At 46.0% G+C, this 24,994-nt stretch overlaps 1 protein-coding gene across 1 annotated transcript in view; it reads left to right on the forward strand.

Moving 5' to 3' along the window:
- The window catches only part of LOC138562817 (neutral amino acid transporter 9-like), a 344,011-nt gene that overhangs the window by 188,768 nt on the left and 130,249 nt on the right, over positions 1-24,994 (forward strand). Inside the window, exon 6 of the mRNA XM_069642796.1 lies at positions 22,404-22,552. Coding sequence (XP_069498897.1) covers positions 22,404-22,552 — 149 coding nt within the window. The remainder of the gene's footprint in view (positions 1-22,403; positions 22,553-24,994) is intronic.

The raw sequence follows: 24,994 nt of genomic DNA on the forward strand, positions 1-24,994 counted from the left end.
CCGCATTAGCGAGATCATGAAGACCACGCTGAACGCATGGGACGAGCAGACTCGGAGAGAGATCATCACCACGACTACGGCCCCGTTCACCCCAATCTGCAGGAACCGGCAGTTCCCCCCGGGGACTGAGCAAGGGGCTTTTGGAAACTGGGAGGAAGCAGGTTGCAGGAAAATAGGGGAGATGTTCGCGGACGGGGAGCTGAGATCCTTTGCCACCTGCAAATCACTGTGGAATCTCACCGAAGCGGACAGATTCAAATATGAGCAGCTTAGACACTGGCTGGCCACGCCGGAAATCACCCAAGCGGCGACAAGAGAACTTACGTCCTTTGAAAGGTTTCTCCTCACCGACTCAGGAGACAGAAAACTAGTCTCCAATCTATACAGGTTCATGAATTCCCAGGGAGAAGACATCAAGTGGGCATACATGAAAAGATGGGAAAAAACGCTAGGGTTAGTCATTACCACACAGCAGTGGCAGTCGTTGTGGTCCGATATTCATAAACTGACCAGAGCAGTTCAAACCAAAGAAATGTGGATCAAGATTGTCACGCAATGGCACTACACCCCGGAGAGACTAAACAATATGTACCCACAGACACCCAACCGCTGCTGGAGAGGCTGCCCAGAAGCAGGCTCGTGGAGACACATGTGGTGGGACTGCCCCAAGGTTAAAATCTTCTGGACAGGAGTGATAGCCGAACTGAAGAAGATCTTCCCAGAGGTGGACCGATACTCGGAGCTGACCTGGCTCTGTGGATTCACGGACCACAATGCCAGCACACTCACCAGGGCACAGCGAAAAAGCTTCATGAGCCTACTCATTGCGGCTTGGGCAACAATCGCCCAGGGATGGAAAAATAGAGACCCTCCGATGCTGTTCACCTGGCTACACAAGGTCTGGTCCCAAATGACCATGGAAAAGATCACACACAATCTCCAGGGTACACATGGCTCCTTCATAAAAGAATGGGGTGGAGTGCTAGAATATCTCCAGTCTGACTACATGGCACAGTGGTGCCCGCACTCTATAAAAATCTCGGACTTCTTCTCCTAGTATAGGGCCACGAGCACTTTGGGCCAAAGACTATCCTTCCGGAAGAGGGTGGGGGGGGAGGTGGGAGGGGGAGTTGAGGGACTGTTTACTTTTTGTATCACTTACAAATAATAAAAACATGTTTTAAAAAAAAAAAAAAAAAAAAAAAAAGTCAATCGGGCAGGGATTTGGAGTCCCTGGATCAAAAATTCCAGTTGTCCCAGATAGATTCCGTTACAATAATCCAGAGAGCCCAAGATAGTTGACGTAATATAATAATACACCTAATGCCTACCGTCTTTGTAATACAATAAATGTGTAAAGGGAATGTGAAATGCAAAACGGAAAATCAGTGTTCAAAAGAAATTTCAGTATGGCTGAGTAAACTCCCTTCCCCACGTTTTGTAGCAGAGGGTAAGGAGGTACACTTGGACCTTGCAACACACTCTGGCTTCAGACACAAGGATGCAGTTTGTTTCGTGAACCAGGGCCCACTTGGCCTCCAACGAAATACAGTTCAACAAAGTTTGTTTCCTTCTGGTTAACACAATTCAGTACAGGTTCCCCTCCACCGGGCTCAAACCTTTCAATCACAATTTCTGGGGGTTCTCTTCTCCAAGCTTCAATCACACCTTCATAGGCTTCATTCCGTCGGGCTCGAGCCTCCATTCACTTTCCTTCCGCTGTCGAAGACTTTCAAAACTGCAAGGCATTTGCTCTTACCTTAACATGACCACTTCAACCTTCTTTTCTCAAACGTTACTTTTTCTCTCCTATACCAAGGCCACTTGGTAAATGTAGTTTGGAGCACAGTACTTATTTCAAAGTACAAAGATATCTCTCACATCTAGGTTTCCCTCTGCCGGGTTCAAACCTAACAGTTCCAAGGCATTTCTCACATCCAGGTTGCCCTCTGCCGGGATCAAACCTAACAGTTCAAAGATATTTCACAACACTTGCCTGCGTATAGGCGCTTTATAAATGAACATTACCATACCATGCCATCCAGGTTTCCCTCTGCCGGGATCAAACCTAACAGTTCAAAGACGTTTCTCACAATCAGTTTTCCCTCTGCCGGGATCAAACCTAACAGTTCATCTCAGTTTCTTTCACTTCTCGCCACTTCTACGGCATCAGACATTTCACAGAGACGTTCGATTGGACAATCTTCTTTCGCCGGACTCCGCCGTTACTTTATATCTTAAATGTACAGTTCTTTACAATGCTTTGCTTTCTCTCACATCTTTTCAGCACACTTGCAACCTTCTTTCTTTGAATACTATTGCCGACATGTTTCATTTAACACAGACCAGACTTTCATTGCTTTCAACTCACCGGCTATGTTAATTCATTTTCTTTGTTCGCGGCTTTTATCCTGAAATCACAGCTGATACCACAACTGCCACTGCACCTCCCCAAATCTGCAGTTCATCCGGCAGGGTGACTGGTATCCTCGAAACACAAAAGAGGTTTGTCTTTTCTCTCTCCCGCTGGTCTTTCTTGCGCAACCTTCAAAGCCCTTCGGAAGGCAACGATCTCTCGCAGGGGTGTCCAAGGTTTCTCCGTACATTGTATCCGTCCCTTGGTCTGTTGTTCTGCTCCGCCTGGGTGGTCACGGCACGAGAAGAACTGCTCCTTCTCGTGCATTACCTTGCTCAGAGTGTGTCTCAGTGTTCCACCTTTTAACCATGTAGGGAGAGCTAACAGGTAGCAGGTGTTTGTAACTAAGATCAAGTGCCTGAACCTGCCTGCTCTTATTAGTGGGACATGTCCAATGTATTGCATGAGTGGTACTCCTTTCAGCCTCAGATCTCCTCTTCCGCGGCTCAGTGTTTGTGTAGAAAAGGGTGAGTCCTGGATGTTGGAATATTCTATAAAATAGGATGGTACAGGGGTATTTGGAAAGGGAGGATACCATGTCTCGCCATCGGGCATTCCACCCCCACTCTTCAAGGACCCCTCACACAGGTGATCGTCCCGCACTTGTCCACCCACAGTGTCTGAATCCAAAGGCGATGACCATGCCCTGGCCACCTGAGTAAGAGATCCCCCGGGTCTGGGCAGTGAACACCCTCTGGTTTTTCACAGTCCACACGTATCTTATCTAACAAGAGAAGGTAGTTGATTTCAAATATATCTTCCAATCGTTTCGCAATATGCACCGTCAAGTATCTAAATCCCTTCTCAATCACTACAAAGGGAAAATCTCCAAATTATGCTAGTTCTGATACGCTCAGTGTTCCAACCGGAAATGTTACTGTTTAATCCAATTTTATTTTGAACGCCAATAAACTACCATACCTCTGCAAGTAATCCAGAAAAGGAGGAATCAAGTATCTCATGTCTGTCACATACAGCAATGTGTTGTTTGCGAATAGACACAATTGATAAGGGTTCTCACATATCCTGACCCCACATATCACCCCTCACACTTGCAGTATATGTTTCCATTGCCAAGGCATAAAGCAGCAGTAACAAGGGGCATCCCTGTTTGTGCCTCTTTGAAGAACGAAGGCCCTGATTTCTCTCTGTTTACCAGTACCTTTGCAGAGGGGAACGGATAAAGTGTTCCCACCAACCCCATCCATGTATTCCCCATTCCGAACCTCTTCACTACCCCCCTCATGAAAGACCAGTCTACCTGATCAAAGGCCTTTTCGGCATCTATAGAGAGCACCAATGCCCCGCTCGAAAAAACTCCTTGGGATGCAAGGATGTCCAAGGTTTTATGCAAATGATCAGAGACCAGCCTATTCTGCACAAAGCCTGCTTGGTCCGGGTGGACAAGGTTGGGGAGGACAACCTTCAACCTGGACAAAGAAACTTGTGTAAAAATCTTCACATCCACATGAGTCGGTAGGCCGAGCATCGCATCAAGACGTTCCCTTCTTTCGGGATAACCGTAATGAGAGCTCCTAGAAATGAAGGGGGAATATCACCCTCAGTCTTAATATTATTAAAGACTTTCATCAACTTTGGTGTCAGATGGTCCACATACAGCTTATAAAAGGCGCATGTGAAGCCATCCTCTCCTGGCGCTTACCCGGTTTTATATGCAGGATTGCATTCTTGACTTCCCCCTCCGATATCTCAGCCTCCAATCCCTCCCGATCAGCATGGCTCAGTGACGGGAGCATGAGACCTCCCACTCCTTCCCTGCAGCTCTCTGGCCTGCCTCCCTTGGCCCCCTCCCTGCTCCTACCTGCAAGGCAAAAAACCTTGGGGTCATCTTTGACTCCACACTCTCCTTCTCTCCTCATATTTCTGACGTCGCTAAGAAGTCACACTACCAGCTGCACCTCCTCAGAGGTATTCTTCCCTTCCTCTCCTTCCCCCAGAAGCTCACTGTCTCCCGAGCCCTGGTTCTCTCGAAGCTGGATTACTGTAACAGCCTCTATCTTAATCTGCCTGCCTCCACTCTCCGCCCTCTGCAACTCATCCAGAACAGAACTGCGAGACTTGTCCTTGGCCTCAAGCCCAGGGACCGTATCTCTCCAGGACTGAAATCTCTACACTGGCTCCCAGTGGCTGCGAGGATAAAGTTCAAAACCCTCTGCATTGTCCACAAGGCCTTCTGGGGCCTGGGTCCTAAATACCTTCAACTCTCTCTTCCCAAATATCTTCCTTCCCGAGCCCTTCGCTCATCCACCTCCAACTCCCTCAGGATCAGCCGCTTCTCGAAGCAACGAGCTGGGGGTAGATCTCTCTCCGCGGCAGGGGCCTCCCTCTGGAACAGCCTTCCTGCCTCCCTGAAACTTGAGGAGAACCATCTCCGGTTCCGGAAGCACCTCAAAACCTTCCTCTTTGCTTCTGCTTTCTCTCTCCCTCTCCCCTGCTGAACAGCTAATATCCTTCACTGAAACTGCACTGATTCTGCAACTGGACCACTCTTAACGGCCTCGGTCCTGGGCCCAGCCACTCTCCACTTGCACTGATGCACTGGAACCCCTCTGCACTGCGGGACTGTCTCTGTATCCCTACAGCCCCCCCCCTTTCCCAGCACTTGTTCTGCACTTACCTTGCACTTGCCACCAGCTGGCCCTATTTATTTATTACTTTACGCCACTTACCTTGTACTGCACTTCCCCCCTCCCCTTCCCCTTGCACTTTTCCCCCTCCCCCACCCCTGCACTTGCGCGATCTGAATGACACCTGGCCTAGTAGGATCGTTGTCTGTCTCCCCTTGTTCCTCCCCTCCCTGCCTCGTCACGCCTTGAAACACCTGTGTATAGGCGCGTTACAAATGCCATATCATACCATATTATATCAGGTATTCCAGGTATTCCTGAACCTATGCCTCCAGCACCCGGTTCCCCTGAGTATGCAGATCCTCAAAGTTCAAAACACTAAAGTATCACTTCCAGTGATCTGGCCAGTTGCACTTTTTGATTACCTGATCCACCCACCTATGCCTCTGGAGCGCCCAGACCCTATTTGCTAACATGGTACCCACCTTATCCTCCTTCTCTTAATATCTCTGTTTGGTTTATTTCATACACCTGTAACCTTCCCCCATGGAGAGGGAGTGCAATTCCCCTCTCTTCTCCCTTAAGGGCAGAGATCTCTGCCTTGTCTCCTTCCGTCTGCTCCAGCCGAACTCTGAGGGTTTCAGTTTCCACTTTTAACCAAACTTCCACCTGACCCCTCTCCCTTTTTTTCACAGCTCCCTCTGAAAGCATGAACCACGGAATGTGGATTTAGGCACTTCCAACACATCTCATTTTGACCTCGCCAGTATCATTCATTGCAAAGAAACACTCAATCTCCTTTGCCATGAAGTCCCAAAAACCATATCCTTAAACACGGAATCATTACAGCGCCATTGAAATTGAGCTTTCCTTATAACTTCCGATGTGAACACTGCCAGCACCATGTCAAGATCAGAGCATGCGATAGTTTCAACGAGGGCAGCCTTCACAATCGGCAAATAACCCCTGCGGAGTAAAAGCATATTGATCCTATTATAGGAGTCATGCGGGGGGGTGAATAGAATATGTACCCACCCGGTTCATTGTGCACTAGCCTTCACACGCTCCGCCAGCCATATTCCTCAATAAGGCCGACAAGTGCCACATTGTCCTTGCCCCATGCATTATCAACTGCCTTCCTTCCCGTCATCAAATTGTTAGGGAGAATTCTCTGTTTAGGCTGAATTTCCTAACCTAGTGAGTCCCCCAGCAGCTTTGCTGGATTGTTGGGGTTTATTTTTTTCTCCTGCCAAGAGTGAGACTCTTTTACCCTCACTCTTGGGCATGATTTGAGTGTGTTTCTTTGACCCTAGATGGGTTTAATGGGCTATGGGGTCTTTTACTCCATAGGGCTTCATGTGTTTTTGTGATGTGTGTTGCACAGCACCCTCAGTGCAGTAACACAGGGGTGTCATAGTAACCCCCCAGTATAGACTCCATACCTTGGGACTGACTACTGTCTCCCAGGGCATGTAAAGTCACCATTGACTTTACTAGTCTCAAATTCTGAACAGAACCAGTACAAACCATCATACTGTGGACGTACTGGCCGGGGCAATTCGATTGCCCCGGGGTCTGTTAGTCGAGGGGGCACGTCTCCATCCCCCCTGATCGAGTTTTGGCTGGTGGCAGTGGATACTACTTTTTATATTCGACCGCAAATATATCCCTATGGGATTTCCCATTGTTCAAGGCTACCAACTTTAATTATTTAATTCCTATAGCCTCGAATATACCGCCGGTTTATTTATTTAATATTAATTCTCCGGTTGGTATTTTTTGCCAGAACTCGGTTCTAAAATGGCGTTTGTGTTCGCTTCTGTGACTGCAACCCAAGTTGAGCCCTTTGTTCCACTTTTTGGCGGGCTTCTCCACAGAAGCCCTCCAAAGTGGTGCCACTCTGTCTGGGGTACTCAGGAGGGGTGGAGGGGGATTTAGGCACCCTGGACTGAGTTGCCTAGGCAACTCAAGTTGCACTCTGTCCTGATTGGCCCAAGTGGTGAGCCGCCCGGCTCACCACTTATCATGTTTGAGTGACAGCTAGGCTGAGTGAATGGGGGTTTTCTGCATAAAAGCAAGGCTTTGGGGACTGGAACTTTAGAAGTCGCCACAGGACCTAAGAATCCGACGAGGGAGAAGCTGAGTCGACCCGCTACGACGACACCACCGGTGGAGCCCTGTTGAACCGTCTCACCACTTTTCCCAACGACAGAGGAGATCTCCAGCCCGGAGAGTCTTCTTCCTTCGACTGGTGGGGATAACCAGTCTGCTTCCTTTTTCGCTTCCTGGAGCATCTCATGGCCGCCTTGCCTGTGCCAAGCACCCCGGCAACCGGGATACCACGTTTTACCACTACCGCGAATCAAAGGGTAGTACCTTTAACCGGAAAACTCTGCGGCTGGTTTCTTCCCTGGCAGTGCAACGACCTTCATCTTTCCTCCACGTCAAGATCTTCTCTTCTTCTGGACGACGCTGCAACTTACACCCGCTGCCAGGAACAACTGCCCCCGCTGGAGGATCCTTTCCACATAAGGTACCGTGTTCCGCCTGGCTTCCCTTGCAACCGACTGTACGGGGTAGATTTAGCCCCTGGCTTTCGAACCTGGGTTAGCCTGGGACACCCTGGCTAAACTTTTCTGAGCCTAACTAAACCCTTTCTGAACTCCCCGCAAGACTTTTTAAGCCTGTTGTCATTGTGTGATCTTGGGTGCATTTGTGCATCACTGCAATCTATTCACTACGTAGCCAGCCTTAAGAATACTTTTCCCTGCTTGCGTTTGCTGTATATGTACAATTGTAAAATGACTTTGCATTTTCTTCATCATTTCTTCAGCCTCTTGTCTCTGTTCTGGATGCGTTAGTTCTGCTCTACATGACGTCACCGATCTCCTTTCTCGCTCATTTTCATACTTCCTCCAGGATTTCATTCAAATGGCCATCATATTGTCGTGAGTGCATATATGGTTTCCTTAATGGGTATATTACTTCCATGATTCTTTGCGGTATAGGCATTTGTACAGGTACTGCACGTGTTGCACACTGTGGTTCCGAGCATATAGGCAGCATGGGGGCGAAGCTTTGAGGAGGGGTACATGGCTCCAACTCTACAAGACCCTCTGCTCAACGCTCAACCCAAGACAGCGCTGATTCCAGAAAGGGCAACTGGCCCATGTTGGGGGTGTAACAAGTAGCCAGGGTCACACAGTCCCCCCCTCAACATCCCTGTAACCAGCAAGAGCCTGCCATTGAGCACCTGCTTAGTCTGAATATTAATACTTCCAAAGGATTTAGCAAGGAGGATGCCCACTCCCCCCTTCATTTTAATCCCCTCTGAGACCCAAACCATTTGGCCGATCACGCTCTGTCAATTGAAATTCCTCCCCCATTTAAAATGTGTCTCCTGAACAAACAGCACAGGGAACCTTTTTTCTTAAATTCCCTGAGCAACAGAGAGTTCTTATGGGGTAAGATCAGGCCCTTCGTATTCAACGTAGCTATCCAAATGTCATCCATAATACAGAGGGGCCAAACCTCTCACCTGATCCTTAATGCTATGCAACCGATAGAGCCTCATCCTTCAAACTTTATGTCCTAGAAATAAAAGCCCCTCTCCAATCCCCTCCCCAACCCCACCCAATTCCCATCCTGTGTCCCCCGTCTCCTGAAGTACGAAAAACAAGAACAGAAACCTTAACACAGCAGTGATATAAATTCCATGGACCTTTGAAACTCCCAGTCTAACCTTGGCCACCAGGAAGTATGAGCTTCCCAAGATGATGCCAAGTAGCAGAAACTATACATTCTGCCGCTCCACACACAATTCCATCATCATATGAAATGACCCCCCTCCCGATCGATCTCTGAGCACAACCAATACATCATAACCCCCATCCCCTGAAGATGCTACCCCCTTGATTTTGTGTTCGAAAAAGTTTGTTTTCCTGAATCTTCAGGCCCCAATCACTTTCCCTCGCCCAGCTGGCTGTGCAAAGGCCTTCATAAATTTCACACTCAGTTGTGCCTGTCCTTCAGCCACCGGTCTCTGTTGTGGCTCATGCTGCTCCTGAAAGAGTTGTTCACCTGTTCCCCATCCTTGATTTCATACTGTACACCCTTCACCTCGAAGGAAAAAGCAAAGGGGTACCTCCCGCGATACCTAATCCCTTCCATTTGCAGCCAGGATGTCAGCGGCCTGCACTTGCGCTGTTGATCCAGAGTATAATTCGACAGATTCTGGTACATCCGTATCGAGGCCCCTTCCCAGGTGAAGGTTGACACCTCTCTCGCTTTACGCAACAACTCCTCCTTGTCTCGGAAATAGTGACATTTAACTACCACTGATCTTGGGCCCACACCATAACCCACCCCCGATTTATGTAGAGAGGAGACAAGGTAGTGGAGCTGACCGTAGGTAACAGTATGCTGAGCGGATGTGAGCTTTCCAAAAATCATAACTCAGGCATCAGTATGAGCATAATAGATGCTACAATAATTATGATTATGCATTTGTCCCTTGTAGACCATAGTCCTTTAGACGTGTATTGTTCTCATTTATACGTGTCCCAAACAGTGGCATAGTCTTTCACTGTCCGTTAAGAAGCCTCACTGAAACAGGCTCTATAAGTTCATCCGTGGGTGGCACCTGACCACATGGCCAATCTTGCTTGTAATCTTCTTGGAGTCAAATCAATGTTTGTTAGTCTTCTCTTCCCAGCCCCCCTCTGCCTCCACACAAGCAATTTTGCATCTTTGGGGGGAATAGAGGGAATAACGTTGGTTTCTTGTAGGTGTAGTATTCTTACCACACTTTCCTAATTACAAAATGTCATCCTCTAGCTAATTCCTTGGTCAATGCTTATACCTGGTCACTCCAGGCACAGAGTGATCTGTGAACAAAGGATCAGTATCCGGAGAAAGTGGTGAAAATGTTGGACAATCAGGTTGCTTGTTCTCAGGACCAGGGCATGGGCCATCACTGAAAGGCCCACACTTGGTTTCAAGATCTTTGCCTTCCTCCTTCTCCCATTTGTCACAGGGAAAAGGCAAAGGTACTTGTTTCAGGTGTGCTGCATGAATCCAGTGTTTGTTCCCCTCCACTCGAACAGCCATCTGAGTAGCCAGCAGCACCAGATAAGGTCCTTTCCAGCAAGCGGCAAGACTGGACTTCACCAGGACATAATCACCAGGTCGAATGCGGTGACCAGGACCCTCATTTATCGGGCAGTGCTGCACAAACCTGTTGGTGAATCAAGCGCAAATTGTGTGTCAACTGTTCACCTTAATCAGACAATAGTGGGTATTCGATATCTGACAATTTCTTCGGACTGGGTGCGTTCCATACATTAGCAGGTCTCCTCATCACTATTTCATGGGGAGAAAGTCCTGTTTTTGCCTGGGCAGTAGTTCTCATAGATAACAGTGCTAGCGGTAGGGCATCACGCCATTTCAGTTTGCTGTGTGCACACACCTTCGCTAGCCTGTTCTTAAGGATGCCGTTTTGGTGTTCAATTAACCCGGCACTCTGTGGATGCCTTGCGGAATGGAAACACTTCCTAATCTGTAGCCCCTCACATACCTATAGTATGATAGCAGCAATACAATGGGGTCCATTATGGGACCATATTGCTCTATTTAATCCAAATCTAGGAAAGTACTCTTTTAGCTTGAATTTCGCAGTGGAAATGGCAGTATTATCCTTTAAAGGGAAAGCCACAACCCATTTACTGAATGCACATATCACTACTAACACATGCTTGTAATTCTGGCATCGCTCCATTTCAATGAAGTCAAAATGAATCACTTCGAATGGCATGGAAGGAGGTCTAAACTACCCTTAGGTGCTGGTGTTCCCTTTCCAATGTTGTGTTGTAGACAGATTATACAGTTCTGAACTAGTCGTTCTGAAATTTTGGGAATGTTGTCATTACTCCATACTGGGTCTATATGTTTACAGATACCTTTGGCACTAATATGAGCTGGCCCATGTGCCATAGTAACTAAAGCTGTTAAATAAGCGTTGGGCAGCATCCACCTCTGCTTCTCATGATCAACCCAACAACCCTCATTATCCAACCCTGCTGGGCCAGAACCCCATAGTTCAATCGCCTCGGCTGTGGCTTCAGCCTGAATTTCTTTCACGCTTCTAATGCCCTCTTCCATCATCCCAGTCTCAGCAACTCACCTACCAGAGTCCAACACATACATTCTTGATTGCGTGTCTGTGGCAGTTTGTTTGGTTATTTTGTCTGCAAATGCGTTCCCCCTTCCAATACAGTCACCCTCTGGTGTGCTGCGCATTTCTTTATGGCTAATTGTTTAGGCAGATCCAATGCTGATAATAGTTGCATTATCAAAGGACCATGTTGAATTTTAGTATCATGAGATGTAAAAAATCCTATTTTGTCCCATAATCTTCCGAAGTTGTGACCTACTCCAAAGGCGTACTGACTGTCAGTATAAATATTCACTCCAAGCCCCTGGGATATCTCACACGCTCTAGTCAAAGCAATTATTTCTGCAACCTGGGCAGAGTTGTGGAACTCTCCTGCTTTCGATAATTGTGTATAAGGTGGTCATTACATAAGCAGCGGTAGAAGTGCTGTCTGGGAGTTTGAAACATGAACCATCACAAAATATTTTCCCATCCGGGGATGGCAAAGGTGTGTCGCTTAGACCAATTCTCCCTTTGGTGTCTTGTTCAGTGACATAAAGACAATCATGGGTCATGTCATTTGTACTGTCCTCGTTTCGAGGAGGTAAAAGTTTATCCGGATTCAATGAACAGTATCTCTTAATTTTGATGTGTGCTGCAAATAATATTACCTTGTATCTCGTGAGCCGGGCAGATGTGAGATGCTGAGTTTGCGTTCGATTCAGTAGTACATCTACTGAGTGAGGGACCATCACGGTTAAGGAGTGACCCAAAACCATGCATTCACTCTGTTTAACTGAGGCAGCGGCAGCAGCCACAGCCTTGAGACATTTTGGCAAAGTGCATGCAACAGGGTCTAACGTGGAGGAAATATCGTCGCATGGCCGGTTCCTTCCTCCATGTTCCTGTGTCAAAACAGCCAAAGTACACCCACCTCTCTCATGCACAAACAACACAAACGCCTTGCTATAATTTGGTGTCCCCAGTACCGGTGCGGAACATAGCTCAGTTTTGAGCAGATCAAAATCTTTTTTACAATCCGTATCCCAAGGTAGAGGTAATGGTAAGTCTTTCCTTGTCAATGTCAACAAAGGTTTAATCAAAAGTGAGAAATTTGGTATCCATGCCTGCAATAGGAAGCCATTCCGATAAAAGCCCTAACCACTTTCTGTGTCTTTGGTATCGACATATCAGAGATGCTTTTAATCCTTTCAGGTGCAAGGCGTCTTCCCTACTTCGACAATATTGAAATTTCTTCAAAGAGGCTTCATGACCATTATCGGCTAGATGCTTTAGTAACAAAATAGTCCCCTCCTTGCAAGCGCTTTCTGAATCTGCAGCAATAAGCACATCATCAATGTATTGTACAAGTGTGCAAGTGGAAGATAATTCTAGTGTATCTAGTTGTTCCTTGAGGGTCCTACTGTAAATGCTAGGACTCTCAGTGTATCCTTGCGGTATTCGTGTGAAAGTAAAGGAGCGTCCCCCAAGGGAGAAAGCAAACAAGTACCTGCTATCTGGGTGAGTGGGGATGCAAAAAAATTAATTTTTCAAGTCAATGACTGAGAAATGCGTTGCAGGAATCGTAGTCAGAATTGTAATGTCGAGAACAATGAGAAACTGTGGTGCGATAACCTTGATAATCGCTCGAAGATCAATAAAAAAACAGTAGAGTAAAGCATTATCACCTTTCTTATAAACTGGCAAAACATGGCTATTGCATGTGCTAGATTTCTTCTATCACACCGTGATGTATTAAATCAGAGACAATACTTTTAAGTGCTTGCTCACCATCAACTGAAACTTTTTACTGTGAAATGCGTCACAATGTAACATCGGATTTTAAAACTACGCGCACTGTTTCAACATCTAGAATGCCTACATTATTGTGATTTATCGCCATACATGTGCAGGTACCTGGTGCAATTCACTGGGTAAAGGCAAAGCCATGAATTGTGAGGTGGAATTCAGCTGGAGAGAAATGGTCAAGTACACTCCATCTGGAGAGCAGTAAATCACTGCGTGCAATTCTTTCAATAAATTCAATCCCAGCAGATTTTCACCACAGTTGGTTGTCAATAAAAATTGATATGAGCCAGTGAAAGGCCCTAAAGAAATTGGCACTGGTTTAGAGACCGGGCTTACTGCTGGGGTACCAGAGACCTCTACTCATACATTTGTTGCCCTGACAGAGGAATATCTGCAACCTTTGCATGGTCAATAGAGCATTCTTGAGCTCCTGTAGCCACCAGAAAAGTGTGCACCCTATCCCCAACTTTCATTTCTACGTAGGGTCCTTTCTGGTCTGTGGGGCTAGGAGTAGGTTCTAGACCCTGCTTCGGGCTATCCTAGCGAAACAAAATGTCATTGGATGTAAATTCTTCAGTAAATTATGTGTGTGTAGCGTTGTCAAAAACGTTTGTGCTTCTAATATTTTGTTGCCAATCTTGGCTCCCCGCATTGTTGTTATATTGCTGGTTTTGGGAAAACTGATTTCTATCCGGTCCCTGCATGCCATTGCTACTTGCTCTCAACCTTCTCCCTGGCATTCCATTTGTCTTTTGCTGGAGGATTGGACACTGTGCCCTCCAGTGGCCCTCCTGTTTACAGTAGGCACATTGGTTTACATTCATAGTCCCTATTTGTGGGGTAAACTGTCCTCTCTGTTGAGCATTCCCTCCACGTGGTCCTCTTGCAATTTTCTGCAAGAGCACCCTAAATTTTAAGTCAACCTTTTTCTTTTCAGCCTTCTCCTTCTCATGGTTCACCTCTTTCTCATAATACTGGGGCATATGTAGAATTTCGGATTGCGACTTAGTCTGCCATGCACTTTCAGAGGCATTGATTTGAGACCGAATGTCAGGCAATAGGCCATGTACAAATTTATCAACAAACAATCTTTTTCCTGGTTCCATGCTCAAATCCTGACCACTGAAATCCAAAAACACTTGCTCAAACCTGTTAAAATACTCTGTGGCTCCCTCTGTCTTCCCTTGCATGCATGTGGTTAATTTAGCCGAAATGATTCTTTTCTCAGGCACCAAAGTCTTGAGTTTGGTTACGAAGTGATTCAATATGTTCTGCCGAGGTTTCTCGCCATCTTTTCTTGACCTATCAGCGAGTGCAGCCCAGGAATCGCCCATAACAGGTAAATCGTCTACAGACCTAACCTGTTTCCATTAATCTGCTGGCAAGATGACAAGAAATAGAAAGTCTATGTCCCCTAAAGTGAAGACTGATAAGTACAATATAGACTCTATTTCTTTATAGAACCCTGTGGGGTTCTTCCTAATGTCAGGAATAGACTGTTTAGGGGTGTTTACTTCTTGCCTTGAAAAAGAGACATGTACAAATTGCGAGATATAGTTTGCAGGGGTAATTGTTGCTGCTGCACCGTTAACGCTTGCTTCCTCTTTCTGGGGCACAGTAGTAGGCAGAACTTCTCTCATGGGTAGCTGGGCAGTGGGAATCTCAGGTCGTTTATTAAGGAGCAAAGCTAAGTCGGGAGACAATGAGCTTAGCGGACTGTCATTAGAAAACGTGCATTTTGATATTACCATAATATCTGCAGGACAACATAATTTCTTTTTAAGACACTCGTCTTGCAAATATTCAACCATAACCCGCAAAGCCTTTCTTTGCATGGAGGAAGAATATTGACTAAAAGTGTAATGAATGTCGATAGGTGAGATAGAGGCATCTGTAATCCATCTAAGCACGTCTCTCGTGCAGATGCGCATTTCTATACTAACAGTTTTTGAAGCGGTTAAAAATCTTTTCTGAACGTAGGATGTCTGTTGTACATCTCTATCTAATTTTAACTGGTGCAGCTGATCTAGTTCCCGTTTAAAAGTAAATCATTTTGACATGTGGTCTTGTATTTTAAATGGTGTGATCTAGTGCATGACAAGAAATTCAAATCCTGCAACTCTGGGGGTACGGCGGAATCCATAATACTGTCCCAAATCTGAACTAGGTATTGTCCCATTTGTTCTAATAATATCTTTTGTTCAGGGATACCGCCATGATCTGTCGCCGTCCTGTATATATAACTCTGCCCATTTCTGTAAAGCCTTTCTCCGTGCTACAGGTACTGCACTGTGAGTCTAGTTCTTTGATCGCTAGGTGCTACTAGAGGTGTGTCGGAAGTAGCAGAAGTAACTAATGGTAAAAGTAAATCCCGTGTGGAAGGGGGTGGTGGCTAACCATCAGAGTGTGTATTGGGTGCTGGTAATGGTGGCTGTGCTGGTGTGGCAGGTGGAGGAACATACGGAGGAGGTGCGATAGGAGGTTTCCGCCTTTCATTCAACAGTTTATTAATTAATCAGATAAACACAATTCTTTTGATGGGTATATATTCTGTACTTCTAATTGTAACCCTCTATCCATTCCCCTTATCACCTCATCTTGTTTCTGTTGATCGTGCACTAATGCCTTTTCAGCTTGGGTAATGTGTCTGCATGCAAATTTATGGGTGGCTTCTTTTCGCCAATCCCTAATCGCGTCAAAGGCAGCAGGCCTTGCTTTCTTCCACAATAGTGCTGACTCTAAATACTGTATTCGATTTATTTCAAAACTTCCCAATTTAGGTCACTGAAGATCCGCCTCATGTCTGATCTGGCGATGCCAAATAGTGTTAAAAATGATAGCTCCTAATCCAAACTTTATATGCATCTCGTAGGCAGGTGACCCTTCCGGCGGCACCGGCTGACTATGTTCTAAGTCATTCTGCTGTCTTCTCTTGCAACAAAGCGGTTCCCAACAAATCGACAACTTACTGAAACCAGGCATATTTATCAAAAACAATGATTTCATGGCAAATATATTGCGCAAAATATTGTATCCAAACAGTTTCAGTTTGAAACAAACTCACCTGATCAAAACGAAATCAATCCCCCATCAATTTAAAACTAACCCCTTCGTGGCTGGTGGTCTCCCAAAAAAAGAGAAACACAGTTGCCGCATACGGTCTGGGAATCTCGCCGTGATGACCTCTAGGCAAATCGGCGAACAGAGATCACGAGTAGCAGACTGCGAGAAACAAAGTCTCCTAGCAGTGACCCCTGTTACTCACTGGTCTTGGTCCGTTCACTCCGTCCTCGGAAAACATGGGTCCTCATCAGGAGATGCCTTATGGTCCAGGCACCAATTTTAAGTCTCAAATCTGAGTTGCAATCTACAACTGCGGGAGGCGTGAGAAAAGGCCCTACAAGCAATCCCTCTAACAGGTTTATGAACCTTTACTAGTAAACAACAAAATGGTTGTAGGTGAAACAGGGGAGGGTTTTCAGATCCGTCCAGCAATAAATGTTTTATTCTTATACCATAAGGTTAAAAACGTGTTTGATTCCTTTGCTGCGTATGACAGTACAAAAAGACAGTTTGTTATAAGGAAAACAAGGGCTTTTCTTTACACTACTACAATTAAAGTGTCCAATGCTGTGCAAACAAAATTCACTACATAAAAATTACATCAAACACACCATTCATACTCTTACTTTTCCAATCATTCAGGTTAATGAAACATCATACATCCCAACATGTTTCTTTCCTTTGTAAATTGTTCTAATTAGGGGCAAACTGTCTAAGCAATGTACACTAATGCAGTGATATACAGACAGGCAAAATACCAGCTCACAGTGCACTTATTTCCACATAAGATTAGTGATGTTACATTCTTGGATGTTAGTCCAATAATGTAGTCTTCACTTGACCAGGGTACTGTACCTCCCCCTGAAACAGAATAAACATTGCTTTCACATTACCATATGTTAAAGAGTTTTAATCTCTTAGATACAAACCCACTTATTAGGGAGTACACGTGTATGCTAGTTGCACCACTTGGATTTAAAAGTAACCAGGACTCGAGATAGATTGTTCTCAGGCACCTTTACGGAAACTGGACAGGATTACTCACTATATACTGGTTGGCAATTGTATAACTATCCAGAATTTCAATGTCGAGCGGATAGAAGCGCACTTGTTTTACATGGTTTAACACAGACTATAGCGTTATCTAGGGATATATGGGCTCACCAATATAAGCACAAATGCATGCACCAAATTGAAGCTATTGTGACATTTGTGTTGGAACAGGAAGAGGGGCCCTCAAACTGCTACAATAGACAGTGTCTTCTTCAGATGTTAGACATTTGGTGTTCTAAAAGGATCAGAAAGATATATGGTTCCATCTGAGTCACGCTCCTCACCATGAAGTTATTGTCGAACTTTAAAACTACTCGTTTAATTGTGTTGTCAGGGTGGGTTTACCAGACGACTGCGGGTTCTTACGTGCTTACCTTCATTGATTTTCACGCTAATTACGCCCGAAGGATTAACTCAATCCGAGTAGAGCAAGCGGCAGATGAAAGCTGCTGCGTTCATATTGTCCTCTTCAAAAGATATGCATGTATACAACGTAAACTTTACACAGACGGAACATTCATTACGGTGGACTGCGTTCTAAGCATAGTCTTATGTTATTTTAACAGCATTCCGGTTTAATTCTAACAAGAAGGTTACCTGCGTGTCAGGTTCTCAAAGGCACTTGTAAGCACTAGGGAGTGGATGACTGCCACGGCAGGAATTCATTGTGATTGACACACACGGCTCAGCAAGTTTCCACTCTTCCTGCATCTCAGGCTCACAGGGGTTAGTTAGTTCCGCGAGTCTATCTCGGCACTCTTTAACACAACGAAAATTCTGCATACTAATAAACGTTGGCCCTTAGTCTAATCAGAGGATAGTCTGCTTACCGAATGGTCATGCAGTTCAGCCTGTTGTTCGTCAGGTCCTGCGTCATAAGCTGTGTCAGGGCTTCTCCTGTAATCTTATGTCAACTGTTGTGGGCGTTTGTGAGATTATGGGTCCTTTTTCTATCGGTTTGTGGATGACGCTTATCCTGTAGTGGCTACTGATCCTTTCAGTCCTTTTGCTTGTTATGCATCTCGCTCTCGGGTGCTCATTGCCACGGAAACCGCATAGCGCCCACCGAACAGGGATGTACTCGTGTGATATAGCAGCAGCACTCATCTGGCCCATTAATTTAAAAAAAAAACAAATGCGGAGAACGATATGACTTTTATGTTTGACTACTATGTTTACTGTCACAAGGGCATTGCTCTATGGATAATGGGTCTTTGTTCCGCCGATATGTCAAAAGTTCGTCTTCTGTTAGAACCATGTCTGTTAGCCACTGTGTAGTCATGTGCAAATCCGTCCTTTCATACTGGCCAGTCTATTTTTTCGTTAAGTCCTTTCTGAGTTACTACAAATAAATGAAGAACACACCAGTCACAAAACAAATATATAACAAGAGTTTATTCTTGCTTTATGTGGACCCAAGTTCAGCTATTTCTGCGCACAGTCATAGAGAAATTGAGCAATTCACATGGGGGACAGACAGCCTTAAGTACACTTCAAATCGGCTTTAGTTGCTGAAATAATACATACTTTATGACCCTTGTAACGTGGGCATTTTCCATGGCGAGACATGGTACCTCGCTCTGCGTCATCTCTGTATAATTTACTGTTCTCAGAACGAGGAAGTTCATCACGTTCTCATCACAAGGAGACATTCCTTGTGCTTCATTATCAATTTTTGTTTTAGTCATAAAGGGAACTTTACATTTTGGCTCGGTAGTTCAATTAGCTTTTCCTCTCTAGAATGGGCATGGTACATCATGGTACATCATGGTACATTATGTTTTATAAAGTCGAGTCGTGCGATTAGCTTCGGAAAGCAGAAGACAGGAAGTAACATAAACTGTCATGATGCCTACCCCCGGGCATCAGGACCAAAGCCCTCAGCTCTGGGAGCAGGCATCCAGACATTTGTTTAAACCTCAGCAGCCCCGGCTAGGGGCTGTCTGGGTTCAGTCCTGGCGCCTCAGGCGCCAGGCTCATCATAGCAATCAGTCCTGGCGCCATAGGTGCCAGGCTCATAGACTTTACTTACCTGATGCAGACCATGCTGCAAAAGTGTCCAAGCCTACATGAGGCCTGGATGGGACTATTTTGTTACAGGGACTATTTTTTACTCGGCCGTGGCTCTAAGGAACTTCTTACCTGGAACTACTTTGGAGGCTATTTAAACCACACCCGAACAGCAGCACATGCTTCACGTTATTCTGCATCCAGCAGCGTGACGCTCACCGTGCCTGCAGCCAGCATCCAGTCTTCTGCCACGCCTGCCTCGAATCCGGAGCTCCTAGAATAAAGAAGAAGAAAAGGACAAGGTTAGAAAACGAACTTATTTCAAATTCCTCACCTAATTCCAGAACCATTTCATCTCCGGACCTGGAAAGTACATCAGTCCTGCACGCGTCGCTTCGCCAGCTCCAGCACGGCGCCATACTCACCAGTTCTCACAGCATCTTTCGATCCGGCACTGTCTCTATCATTTCTTCGCCGTAATCCGGCACCTAGGAGACACAAGAAAAAACAAGGTGAGCCAAGGGAATCAACAAATACAACCTTTTACCACCATAGACTTACCACCGGCGGTATTATTCCATAATTCTCCACATTTTCATATGCTGCATCTGTAAAGAGGGAGAAAAACAACACGTTATTGCATGCAATAGTTACCGGACAGCGTTGGGTAACACAGACTCTTACCTGAACGCCAGCAGCAGCTACGAGGCCTTCTTCTCACGAACTCAGTTGCAACTTAAGGAAGGAAGGGGACAAGAGTGAACATCGGGCACATTGAACTCTTTGAACTTGATACTTACCAATCCCGCCAGGGACTTCAGAGTCAATACTTACCGGAACTCTCCCAACGCCTTCAAACCAGTGAAGTAACTTGTATCTACGCGCCCCTGCAAGACACGCAGGATGGAGAGCTCATCTTTTACGAACATAAGGTGAGGTTACTAAGGGGATATCAGAGGTGATTAGTGGGGGAGAGCGAGAACAGTTGGGAGGCCATCACTAAAACCCACAGGTGGTTAATCGCTGTCTCCACTTGCAGGAAAATACTTCTTCGGGTCCAGCACACAAGACTAGGCGGGCCAGTCCAGACAGTCATCTCTGCACTACGCATCACGTTGAAGGAGACCGCAGCTGTCCGGGTCCGATTGACACCCCTGTGGGGTCCAGGTGAGCGTAACATAAACATCCCTTTATCTTTGTCTGTCTGTATCTGCCTGTTCAAGGCTCGAGCTGGTAAATTCCATTAGCTAAGCATTCCTCTCAGAGGTACGTTTGCCAGCCTTTCAGGCTGCGATCATTTTCTGCATGCAGAATGAAAACCCAGTAAGTGAGCAAAGAAACTGAATGGAATCTGAATGGCACACTTCAATGTATGTGCCTAGGCTAACACAGAATACCACAAAATAGATGCATTTTCAGAGCTTCATTTTCATCACCTATTTTGCACCCAAGCGTAATCCTCCCTTCACCTCTTTCAACTAATACAGAATAGAACTGCAAGACCTATCCTTGGCCTCAAGCCTAGGGACCACATCTCTCCAGCCCTAAAACATCTAGACTGGCTCCCTGTTGCAGCGGCGATCGAGTTCAAGACCCTCTGCATCACCTACAAGGCTTTCTGGGGCATGGGACCCCGCTACATCCAACTCTCTCTCCCTAAAAACCTCTCATCTAGAGCCTTCTAGCTCCAATTCTTTGCAGATGAGACACTTTTCGAAGCAGAGAGTGGGGGTAGATCTCTCTTTTCCACAGGTGCCTCCCTCTGGACGGCGGAATTAGTGCCCATTTGCAGTCAGTCTTAATTCGGGGAAGTGTTCAAAGTGGCAGCAATTCCATTAACACAGCTTTTTCTGCTTACCGCTAACCGCTAGAATGTGTCCTGGGACAGGTTGATACGCTTGGAGGAAATGATGCGCACTGATGTGTGGAGCCCAAGTCCAGGTTGATTGTTGAGGAAGGGAATCCAATTGCTTTGGCTTCGGTAAAGTTCAGTTCCAGACCATCTAATAAACTCTTTTAAAAAAAAGTTTGACATTATATATATCTGGTATGCCACCTTTTCTTTTCTTTCATTTGCCACACTCCTGTCTTCTTTCTAATGAATTTCCCAAAGGGCAAGGGAGATTCCTGCACACCCTCATCACGAGCTACGAATAACGCCACTGCCTGGTGTTTACCAGCTCTTTCTCTACAAACAGGCAGAGTCTGTATGGCATAGAAGACTCAAGTTACTTTATTAACTATTTATAGTGACAATGATCTCCGGTAATCAAAGGAATAAACAAAATTGAGTATGATGGCAAGTTCACATTCTTGGGTGTGGGTTTCTTTGCACTTTCATGTTGAAACTTTTCCTTAAATGTCATTCCATACATCCTAGTAGGTAAGTCTTCTACCATCCAGCTGCTGGCCTGCTTCTCTTCCACACGTACAGCTGTGGGCTTCATGTTAGGTACGTCTGCCTGTGGTCTCGAGTGAGAGTCCCTCTGACTCATCCTACTCAGTTCCCAGGCAGAGGGCCTGTGAAAAGCTTATTTCCAGTCCACTGATCAGGCTCTGGTCAATTCCCTTCCTGTGTGTCACTCTTTCTGACAACAGGAACCCTATGATCCATTAGAATGCATGGGGGCTTGCAGACAAGACCACATGCTGTTCCTTTCCCCTCACTCTCTCTCAAACCTGTGATAAGCTCCTGTCTCCATGTAGTCCATTTGGGGAAGGCACCTTTCCTGACATCAGCTGTGTGCAGAATATCTGACCCCATCAGCGTCTAGGCCTAGCAAGCACCTCCTTCCCCTGACTTGGGGAGAGTGAAAATATCCTCAGGCAAGGGTGACTGCAACTGGCATGTTCTCTTGAACACACAATGGCAACATGGACCCCTCCCACACCCAACCACCCACACAAAGGCTCTGCCCACCTGAGCAGATTCCCCTTTTCTATCTGAAGCTAAGACTCCCATGCTCTGACAGTGTCTGGTGCTCAGATCCTGTATTCAGCACTGGCAAGCAAAAAGGAGCGAAATATTCATAAGGTAAGTGCCATTTTCCTCATGTGGCTACCCAAAAAGGGGATCACTTACTAGAGGTATGCACTTACTTCTCTCAGCCTTGTCCAACCAATTCTTGGGCTGGCTTTGTTGATAGACCACATAGTGTTAAGTCTCTTATTTGTGCTATACAAAAACAATGACTCTGCAGACATTGCAATTATACAAAAATTGTCCACTCTACCCCCATGTTTCACCAAATTCTAGAAATCTTTACTTGTAATTAATTATTTCAAATGTTGCTCCTCTCTCCCTCTGTTACAGAATTTGCTGGATAATCTGCCACTCACTGATGTGTGGGGCATGATTGGCCGGTTGCTGCTACTCTTTCAACTCATGACTGTCTACCCCTTGCTGGCCTTTGTCATCAGAGTACAGCTATTCAAAGAACTTTTCGGAAACGTCTATCCAAGGTAAGGATGCAGGCCCTCTCCAGGCATCATGTAGCGTTAGTTGTTTATGGCATGGGTACAGGATGCCTTCTCGTGATCTAGTACCTCAGGAGAGGCCAGGGGTATTACAGACTCTACAGGTGGATCCTGTGGCAAACCTAAGGAGACTTAGTAAGGTGTCTAATTACAGGTTTTGTATCCTTTAGAGCTCTGTGAAGTACCTATCAGTGCTAAGGGGACCGCTTCACGTGTATGCCGCGCCAGGTAAGAAAGCCTGACCCACAGTGGAGGTTTCATTATCCCAGTTATAAAGAGAAGACCAGGAGAGTGAACATAATCGACATTCAGCGTTAGGTCCATAAAATAATTCTAGGAGGGGCCCATCAGGAATTGTTCTCCAGACCTATGTCTACATGCGGGCGTCACTTCTCAATCTAGGGAAGACAGACCTTGCCTTAGCTTTTTTGAGTTCTCTAGGCTAGATGCGGCTGGGTGATAACGGCATAGTATGGATGTGTGGTGGACAAGATCCAAGGTAACACTCATCACTTTCAATATAGGAAGCCACTCAGAGGTGTTGCCTAAATAATGCATACCTGTTTTTAGGATGGGGCCATAAATATGGATAGTGCAAGGCAGCATGCAAAAATCCCTGGATTTCCAGATGAAGGGTTGATTACACTCTTAACCACAATGGTAAGGGCCGTCTGCAGGGACAGTGTGGCAAGGTTACATGATGACTTGGTCTCTGTACTCTGATGGATGTGTGGCCTTTGTTTACATCAACAGAACGGAGGATAGCACAGGGGAAACGCGCTTGTCTAGGAAGCAAGACCACGCAGAGCCGCACTTGGAAACCAAACTCAGGTACGGTATTAGGCGAGTTATTAAAAAAAACAATTAAATAAATAAATAAATAAACAGATGGAATTTGTTCTATTAAGTTGGGGATAAAGTGTCGATCAGATGACTTTCCTTCTGCCCTAAAAGGGTTATAGTGCTCAGTGATTTTATCACTCAGTCTGAGAGTACATTGAGGGTGGAGCTATAATAGGTGGCTAGACAATACCCAGAAGCTACCAGAATGCAGGTGTGGTTTCAGTAGGCTGAGTGATATGTGTCTGTGCGTCAGAAGGCAAGAGACGAAGACCAATAGGGTTCTCCATGTCTGTGTAGAATGTAACAAGACACAATACCTTTACTAGGGTCCCCATCTGAGGGTGCCTTTGTAGGAAAGGAGAGGGTCCTTAGGCATCATGCATTTCAAGTAGATCTAAAAGCGCATGGCTTTCCTGTATCAGATGGATTCCACCAGAGCAAGAGGGAGGGATAAAGAAAGGGAGAAATGCTAATGTTAATGAACTTATAAAGCGCTGCTGTGACCTGAAGGCATCCTGGCACTTGAAGGACCTACCTCAGAGGGGAACCCCAACGATCGGTACAAAAGAGAATGAAAATCAAAGAAAACAAAGAGAAATTCATTGACTAAACAAAAAGGTTTGCAAAGCTTTTCTGAAGCCGAAATGATCCACAGTGGTCCGAAGTGGTAGAGGGAGAGAATTCCACAGCGCAGGAGCAGCGACCAAAAAGGTCCTGCCCCCCACAGTCGACTTGCGAAAGCGGGGGACATGGAGCATGTACTGACTAGCAGATCGAAAACTCAGAGAAGGAAAATGGGCCTCATTATAAGTATGCTGGTCCGGAAACAACGGTTCTGTTAACCTTACAGGCACTGTTGTTTCTGGACCGGCATACTACAGGTTGGCCTGCCGGAGCAGCTGTGTCCAACAGGTCTGTCCCTGCCGGGCACCGCGGCCATGGTAGGCAGACCATCACGGAAACACCGACACCGTTAGCAACAATCCCGGTGCTTCCGTGGTCCCCACTATGTAAATGGGGAACAACATTTTACTGGTGCCTGACTTTCTGGGTCACTGGGGTTGTAATCCCCCGGTGGCACTTGCAAGTCAGGCGCCAGTAAATTATTGAGAGTCTGGCGGCAATCCACCGGTAGCTCCGGCAGGGTTACCGCTGGACTCGGAATGAGGCCCAAAATCTGCGGATGTTATGATACAGGTAGGAGGCACCTCCCCCATGATCGGTGCGATGAACCTTACAAAGAGCCTTAAATTTAATTTGGCTGTCAATCGAGAGTCAATGCAGCTTCTGAAGCACAGCAGAAGTCCCAGAAAATCTAGGGAGCCCCATGGCCAAGCGGACTGCTGAGCTGTGCACCACCTGGCTTTACAGTAGTCCAAAATCCCCATAAACGAGGTGGAGACCAACAGTCTGCGCATTTTGTCCGGCACAAACAGGATAATCTTCCTGAGTAGTTTAAGCTTCAAATGTGCAGCACTACATCTGGTCCCAATCTGGGGGGGAAACCGAGAGTGACAAACTGATTTTAATTTCTAGTTTATTTACAGTATGTACTGGAGCAGGGAGGAAGTCCAGAAGTGAGCT

Source organism: Ambystoma mexicanum, chromosome 1q (assembly GCF_040938575.1).
Source record: "Ambystoma mexicanum isolate Mex_15411 chromosome 1q, UKY_AmexF1_1, whole genome shotgun sequence".
Taxonomy (NCBI): domain Eukaryota; kingdom Metazoa; phylum Chordata; class Amphibia; order Caudata; family Ambystomatidae; genus Ambystoma; species Ambystoma mexicanum.